The sequence below is a fragment of the Sinocyclocheilus anshuiensis genome, unplaced genomic scaffold (genome assembly GCF_001515605.1).
Source record: "Sinocyclocheilus anshuiensis isolate Anshui unplaced genomic scaffold, SAMN03320099.WGS_v1.1 scaffold1906, whole genome shotgun sequence".
NCBI classification, from domain to species: Eukaryota; Metazoa; Chordata; class Actinopteri; order Cypriniformes; family Cyprinidae; genus Sinocyclocheilus; species Sinocyclocheilus anshuiensis.
The window spans coordinates 236,784-245,967 of NW_015546187.1; the positions used below are offsets into that span (position 1 = coordinate 236,784).

General features: G+C 36.2%; 1 protein-coding gene across 1 annotated transcript in view; it reads left to right on the forward strand.

Annotated features, from left to right (window-relative positions):
• Nucleotides 1–9,184, forward strand: part of LOC107701414 (pleckstrin homology-like domain family B member 1) — a 90,269-nt gene that overhangs the window by 29,076 nt on the left and 52,009 nt on the right. Inside the window, exons 3-4 of the mRNA XM_016503411.1 lie at nt 1,859–1,982; nt 3,835–4,005. Coding sequence (XP_016358897.1) covers nt 1,859–1,982; nt 3,835–4,005 — 295 coding nt within the window. The remainder of the gene's footprint in view (nt 1–1,858; nt 1,983–3,834; nt 4,006–9,184) is intronic.

The window sequence follows — 9,184 nt, forward strand, 5'->3', positions numbered from 1 at the left end:
GTAACATTTCCATCACACGCTTGAGGCATTCGGCCAATCACAACGCACGGGATAGCTGGCCAATCAGAGCACATCTCGCTTTTTCAGACAATAATGTTCTTTTTAGCAACGCCATATGACCCCTTTAAGATATTTTTGATGAAATCCAAGAGCTTTCGGACCCTGCATAGACAGCAACGCAACTGGCACGTTCAAGGCCCAGAAACATAGTAAGAACATAGTTAAAATAGTCCATGAGACATCAGTGGTTCAAACTTAGTTTTATGAAGCTACAAGAATGCTTTTTGTACACAAAGAAAACAAAAATAACGACTTCTCTTCCATGTCAGTCTTCAATGTACATTCATGACAGTGCCACAACGCATAAAAAATATTCTTGTAGCTTCATAAAATTCAGGTCGAACCACTGATGTCACATGGACTATTTTAATGATGTCCTTACTACCTTTCTGGGCCTTCAACGTGGTAGTTGCGTTGCTGTCTATGGAGGGTCAGAAAGCTCTCGGATTTCATCAAAAATATCTTAATTTGTGTTCTGAAGATGTACGAAGGTCTTACGAGTTTGGAATGAAATGAGGGTAAGTAATTATTGACAGAATTTTCATTTTTGGGTTAACTATCCCTTTAAGGATTGGGATTTTTTATTTTTATTTATTTTTTGTCATAATTTCAACCTAATAAAATATTTTAGAGTTTAGAATAGATTAACTAGAAAAATATATATTTAATATAAAAATGCCCATTAAGTTTGACCTATTTATTTATTTATTCATTCATTCATTCAGATTATTTGGATACACTTTATTTTGATGGTCCCTTTAACACATTCTGTTGACTATAAGTAACGTTGCACCTACACATATTTATTAGCTCTCAATAGAGTGTTGGTAGAGTATTAGTAGACTGGTAAGGGTTAGGGTTAGAATAAGTTGACGTAAGTAGAATGTCTGTTTGGAGACCATCACAATAAAGAGTTAGCAGATATTAATTAGACAGTCTACTAATACTCTAATGAGAGTTAGTAGACATGTACTGTAGGTGCAGTTTTACTTATTGTCAACAGAATGTTCAAAAGCAAAGTTATTTTAAGTCATATTAGGCCCCCCTAGAAAGGTTGCTGAGGCCCCCTCGTTATACAAAAGTTAAAAATGTTTCTGTATCATTTACTCACCGTCATGTCATTCCAAACCTGTATGACTTTCTTTCTTCTGTGTATGATAAAAGCAGATGTTTTGAAGAGCGTTCATGCTGCTCTCTCCCATACAATAAAAATGGATGGGGAACAGAGAAAATACGTCCTCTGAGGCCATAGTAGCTTTGTGTCACTAAAATTTAAGTCAACATTCAATGAAAATAAAATCTTTAAAAGTCTTGCTTGACTACTGTGGTTACCCTTCACATTCATTCTATGGAAAAGAGCAGCCTGGACATTCTTCTAAATAACTCCTTTTGGGTTCCATGCAATGGAGAAATGCTGTGTCCAAAAATGCCTATTTCCCTATATACTATGCAAAAAACAATACTCAAAAAGAGTAGTATATCTGAATATATAGTATTAGAAAAACATTAGGTCACTATATGACGCCAAAGTAAATATTGATGTACAAACCCGATTCCAAAAAAGTTGGGACACTGTACAAATTGTGAGTAAAAAAGGAATGGAATAATTTACAAATCTCATAAACTTATATTTTATTCACAATAGAATATAGATAACATATCAAATGTTGAAAGTGAGACATTTTGAAATGTCATGCCAAATGTCCCAACTTTTTTGGAATCGGGTTTGTAAAAAAAATGTGAGGATGGGAACATGATGACTTTTTTCACGCTTGAGTGAATACTATTCTTTTTTTAGAGCACTCCACTGGATTTGATTGAGACTGGGAAAGCCCTGAAGGTCCAAGCAGAGCGCCCACATTTGGTCAGTCTAGGAAGTGGCCGTCTCAGTACAGCCATCACCCTCTTACCCCTGCCTGAAGGTAAGATTATTATTATATGATTATATATTTAGATTATATTTAGACTTCAGTGGACTTTTTCAAAAGGTTTGTGGTGTTACATCTCCATCTTTAAAAACTTTGGGGAAAAAAGTGGAAAGTTCTGAAAATATGGTCCAATATTGCTATTGTATGGGAAGAAACACAAATCTTTATAATACCAATATACACAGATGGTCAAATCCACTGTGTCACCTCTGTGCTGGGATTGTAAAGCCAGCAACCCGACTGAGCCTTAAGCACTATGGGGTCTTTAAAAACACCCTCTCTTAATTAGAGAAGCCCCTTCCTTCATTAACCACCCACCTTCATCTCCACCTACTTTCTCTGACACTGACCAGCCATTCATACCAGTGTCTCTTTTATCAGTGTCTCTGTCTGAATTCCTCGGAGACACATGGAATTATCATGAAGGCTTTGAGAAATTACCTTATGAAAAGGGCATGGGAGAAGAGGTTTTGAATGCTTATTTAATTTGTATTAGTCACTGTGTACTGTATTAGTATTATAAACTGATATGCTAGCTTGTGTGATTCCTCTCAGGCCACAGGCTTTTATCCCGTGCCTGATAACAGATAAGGGTGGACGGGGGCAGATGGGGAAGCGGGGTGAGGAATGTGGTTCTTCTCACTGACAAAAAGCAGGCCAACATCGCTGAATTAGCTCAGTTTAATTTAACATTATGCATCACACACTGAAAGATGATATCTATTGATGTTACATCTGTTTGTAAAGTTTGTCCACTTGCAACGTCCAACAGTGTTTTATTTTGTTTTTATTTTGTTTTATTTTTTATTTTATTTTATTTTATTTTATTTTATTTTATTTTATTTTATTTTATTTTGTAGTTTTTTTTGTTGTTATTGTAATTTTGTCCATCATCAAATGATATAGTTTATGTCTAAGGTAAAGTGACTCTATTATAAATTTTAAAAACATTTTTGGGGGAAAAATGGCTGACTTTGTTTTCTTACTATGGCTAATTTATATATCCAATATACGCACAATAAAATAATATTTTTACAGCTTTATTTTTTGGTGCATAATTTGACAGAATCACAACTTGACTAGAAATTATGCATCAAAATTGACCTTTTGATCACACATCACATGTCTCATTAATATCAAGCTAATATCTTCACTAATAATTTTATCTGAAAAATGAAAATTATAATAAAAAAATACATTTATTAGGGGCAAGATTGTTGGGGTCAATAACTTTAAAATACGTATGCAATGCACTAATCCGTATACTTTTGCAATAAATTGATCAAAAGTGACAGTAAAGGCATATTTATAATGTTAGAAAAGATTTCTATTTCAAATAAATGCTGTTCCGTTGAACTTTTTTTATTCGAATCCTGGGGAAAAAAAGCATCATAAATGTCTTTACTGCAACTTTTAATCAATTTAATGCATCCTTGCTGAAAAAAGGAATACATTTCTTTCAAAAACTATAACATGGTAACATGGAACTTTCATAACAGAGAGCTTGTGTCTGAGAAAAATCTGTTGCTTTTTTTGAATAACAATAAAGGCTGCTGAAAATTACATTCAAATTAATTTAAATTATATTACATTTGAATTAGTATTACTGATTTTACTGCATTTTTGATCAAATAAATGCAGTCTTGTTGAACATAAGAGAATTCTTTCAAAAACATTAACAATCTTTTGAACAGTAATGAATGTAAAAGTTAAACAGACAAAACTGCCTGGGTTTTCATTGACTGCTAACTTCACCTGAGTACTTTTGCAACCAGAAACTTAGGACATGTTGTCTGAGAGCAAACAATCTTTGAAATCAACATCCTGTGGGGGTTGTTTGTTTTAGGCAAGACCACTCTGGGTCACGGAGCCATGGACATCAACATCCAGGGCCCAGGGATCGCAGCTCAGCACTGCTTCATTGAAAACAAGGCAGGACTCATCACGCTGCACCCCTGTGGAAACCAGTGTAGCATGGACGGACTACCGGTCACCAAACCTGTGCGCCTGTCTCAAGGTAAACAACCACATTGTACCTTTCGTTCATTCACAGAAGTCCAATCCTTCAGATCGTCATCCAAATCAAATACAGCCAGGAATTTCAGTCATTGTTTTCTGCAGCATCAGCCATATTAAAATTCAAACATGATTCTTAAGTGTAAAATCTCTTATGAAAGGGAATCAATGCACCCAAACCGAAAGAAAGTCCGCCTCTCCTTTGTGTCTTTTGTCTGAGGGAACAATTTGACTAAACAGGTTGGGGGGAGGGGTGTGTTTTGGGTAATCTTCATTGTGCCAGCTTCTAGTGTTTCACTATTGTTCGATACGTTTGCTCTGAAATATTCAGTTTGATGTTCAGATTAAGAGCCTCATTTAGCCCAACCCATGATTTTTATTATCTCATAGCCTATGTGTAGAGTCATAAAAGAGCAGGAACCTGTGGAAAGAATGTTAAATGCAAAAACTGAAACAGAACCCCCGTTGCAGAGATTGGAGGCTCTGACTCAGGGGGTGAGCAATTACACCTCCTCCTTTCCCCATCCCTTATCTGAGAGGGAAATTAGTTGCACCAGTGATGGAGACAGCTGTTCAACTTTACCACCCATCACTACGAGAGCGTGCAGGGGTTCAATGACTTCAGAAGTGCTGGGATACAATACAGCACCTCTGGGTTGCCATTCGCTGGACAGGATTATATTTCTGTGACTGGAGATATATGGTTTATAGTGGGAGCCTCCTCACTACGACTGCGTACGGTGGACACTTATTTCAAGTTAACGATAAAGAAATCCGTTAAAGTATGGGGAATAACTGATGGATACTCTATGAACAAAGGAATTAGTACGACAAAGCAAGTCAGTCTCTGCATGCTACAGCTGTAGTATAAAACCATGTGCTTTCCCATTTAAAGGGACAGATAGGATGTTGCCTACAGACGGAATGGGAAGTTGATCGTTTGGATTTAAAAGTAAGTGTATGAGGACCTAATACATTTGTTTTGGTGTGAATATTCAAAAACGATATTTTAAGTTTCTGGTTGCAAAAGTACTCCGGTGAAGTTAGCAGTCGATGAAAACCCAGGCAGTTTTGTCTGTTTAACTTTTACATTCATTACTGTTCAAAGGATTGTTAATGTTTTTGAAAGAATTCTCTTATGTTCAACAAGACTGCATTTATTTGATCAAAAATACAGTAAAATCAGTAATACTAATTAAAATATAATGTAATTTAAATTAATTTCAATGTAATTTTCAGCAGCCTTTATTGTTATTCAAAAAAATATATTTTAAAGCAACATATTTTTCTCAGACACAAGCTCTCTGTTATGAAAGTTCACTTTACTGTAGTATTACCATGTTATAGTTTTCGACAGAAATGTATTCCTTTTTTCAGCAATGAAATTGCATTAAATTGATTAAAAGTTGCAGTAAAGACATTTATAATGTAATAAAAGATTTCTATTTAAAAATATACTCCTCTTTTGAACTTTCTATTCATCAACGAATCTTGTAAAATCACAGTTTTATCAAAAATATTAAGCAGCACATCTATTTTCAACATTTTTTTATTTTTATTTTATTAAATCAGCATATTAAAATGATTTCTAAAGGATCATGTGACACTGAAGATGGGGAAAAACATCAGCTTTGCATCACATGAATAATTAAAATTTCTAAATATATTCAAATAGAAAAGTTATTTTAAATTGTAATAATATTACTGTTTTACAGCAATTTTAATCAAATAAATGCAGCCTTAGTGAGCATGTGAGACTTTAAAAGAAATCCTAAAACAAACCAGTTACACGTGAATGATAGGAGCAAGGTAAGTATAAATACACTAACATAAATAAAATAGCATCATAATATGTGTATACACAGGGTGCATAACCCACAATAAACCGGTGCAGATCTTGCAGAGAGGTTTTCTCTTGCATGTTGGCAGGGGCATGAGTGTGTGTATAGTGTTACACTTCTATCCCTGGTCAATGTGACCCAAGAGTGCTGCTAATCCTGTTTCTATGCAGCCCTTCCTCATTCTCCACACGCTGTTTGCTCAGTCTGACTATCCACACATGCTTTTATTAGTCCTCAGCGTATATTGGCAACCCTGCTGGAAGAGTTCAAGGAAAGATAAGGGGATTTTGCCTTATTATTCTGCTTTAAGTATTCTGTCGTCACCATGTTCACTTAACCTCCATAGCTTGAGTCATATTTGAACTTATTGTAAGACCATCTGCTCAAGAGAGGTTTGTCCATGTCTTGTCCATGGCATGCACATTTTGCATGCAGAATGATCCATTACAATGCATTTTCACAGCCTTCACGTGATATAAATCATTTTTATTTTCATCTTCGGCACACATAAGCTGCATCACTTATGGCTGTGAGCCACAAGCTTTCTGGAATGTGTGGAATTGGGTAAAGGTTAGAATGAAATACTGGTTTGCTTAGGTTTTTGACCTTTCCAGGCGCAGTAAAACTGAGTACCGTGGCAACCGTTGTGCGTTCTTTTTGGCATCTCTGTCTTGACGTCTTCTGTCTACTGTTCACATCGCTGTGCTTTCTGTTGGAACGGTTTGAGACCCGTGACTCACCACATTCTATGTCCTGCCAGCTTTATTGAGATCTAAACTATAATGCAATAAGTTATGCAATGGGTTTGACACAGATCCAGCACTCTTATTTTTACTGAAAATGCGTGAGGCAGATCTGTACTGCTCTGTTATTTGTGGTTTTGGAGAGTGAATAGTTTTGTCAAAAACGACCAAATTTTATATACAACCCTTTTCATCCCTGTGATTTAACAAGTCAGGACGAAGAACTGGTTGCACACAGATATTTTACTTTATCTCTGAGTCACTGGTGTCCCTTTTAGAAGAAATTTGAACTCTATCTGCGATGCACCACTGGGTTGGTGCTACAGAAAGGTCATCTGTTTTTGTACTGGTTTCATGTGTTAGAAAATGAAGAGAACAGGCCTTTTAAAACATTTTAGAAAGCTGGTACTTTTTAATTAAGCCTCATGTTCTTTATGGGGTCTAAAATACCCTGAGTGTTTTTCTAGCTCATAAAACACTTAACATTGAACGGTAAAGATTGATGCTTTATAAAATATATAAAATATATAAACTGTATACTGTATACTTTAGTAAAGAAAGTGCAGAGCTTTATTACAAAAAAAATAACCTCCACTGCTATGTCATTTATTACTTCTCAGGTGATTTTGGCATGGATACACCTGCATTTTCTTTAATGAGTTTGGCTTCTCAGAGTGCAGTTATGGCTGTTGTAGAGGAACACTTCATCTGAGAGCGGTGGGGAATCAATCTCTCTGATTAATGTCGTGGAGACGGGCCGTGCATGGGGAACAACCACTCTCCTGCTGTGCTTTCCAGATCCATGCGCCTCTCCCCACTCTTTGTCATTCAGCAGTGAGGCCTGTCTTCTTGCAAATGGCCTCATGAATTTGATTACAAAATGGCTCTTAGTCATGCTTTGCTGAAGATGACATCTATGACAAGGAGATGCTATTTAGTGGTTCTGCTCTTCAGAGCAGGCCACACCGTTCTGGAAAATGTGTCTTATTTCAACAGAAATTTTAAAATTAGTCATCGGTATGCTTTAATACTGTGTTTTAGCAATATTTCTGTGGTAATACAAAGTTTCTGCAGATGCACAGCAGTGGTGTTGAAATAGGGATATTTACTAGGATAAATTAAGTTTTGTCAGTTCATGAATTTTAAAATTGCCTTTTTTTTTCCTCTTTTGGAGAACAGTATTGAACTAAAAGTATCATTTTAAAAAATTTAAAAGTCAACAACATATTTATACTTGAGTAAAGTATAAATGTAGGCTACTGTATTTAAGTACAGTAACAAAGTGTGCGTACTAAGTTAGTCTAAATGGGTTAAAAGGACTTTTGAAAGCACCATGATAGCACATCCATACCTGTGGCGATGGGCAGCATGTATATAGGAACTCATAACTTCTCCTTAACTTCCACCAAAAGTATCTGTGTTAAAATTATCCATAATGACTGGCAGAGAGAGAGGCCATCTATAAACAGATATCAGGGGAAACACCATCCATGTTTATCTTTGGATTTTACCACTATTACATTTCCAAACTCAGCGCCCCCCTCAGAACAGAATCATCTGTGACTGTGGGCGGTTTGTGTGCTTGACGTCCATGAACACTCCTTTCAAGTAAAATATAGGTTTCTTTGAATATTGTAAATGGCCGGCACTCAGTAGCTGCTGGCAGCATGTCTGAAATGCATGGCGGTAAGAGTGTAGATCGATAGATAGATTTCCTTCTCAGCAGATGTGATTCTTGGCTCATGTATTTTCCCTTGTGTGCTGTAGTGTTGTCTGATGTGCTAGATTACCCTCTATCGCTGCACTTCATAAATCTACTTCCAGACTCTTCACTTAGCATTGTGGGTAAATCCATCAACCTTTGTGGTGCTGTAGTGGCCAATCTGAGGAAATCTAATGGATTTTTACTGACACCTAAAGTGCTAAAATGCAGGTTGGTCGTTTACTGCAAGCTATTTTTCTTCTTCATGAGACATTCGGTGTGTATCGTATTAACTTCTGCAATATTACTGTACTTAGTTTGACACCATGAGAAATTCTTACTACTTGTTTCACTGTTGACAATAGTCTATCAATTATTTCCTGCATGCCAAGACTACTAAACACAGACCTTTTCACTTTCTGCCACACATAAACAAAGACATTACATTTGATATCCCACTGTTCTCTGTATAATAGGAACTATGTGTTTCTGTGAAATGATGCAATGAAAAAAGCTTACAATAGTGTTCAGCCACTTCTGGTTTGAACCTTGCTCTTCATAATGATATAAAGCAACTGATATACATGAAGTCAGCTGAAATATGCCTGACTGGTAATAATGGTTCAGATAGTTCCCTCTTAGCTCTTAAGGGTAAAGATGCTAAGGTCTTTTCCTGCTGTGTATTGATTGAATTGCAGTCTGAGCTGTGGTCTGGAGCTCATTTGAGTTCTGCACACTGTTGTTTTCGGCTGGTTTCCACATGATCGATCAGTGAATCTCAGCTAAGACAATGCAGGGCTCTCCTGTCCTGTGCTATATGACGATATGTTGATAGATAGATAGATAGATAGATAGATAGATAGATAGATAGATAGATAGATAGATAGATAGATA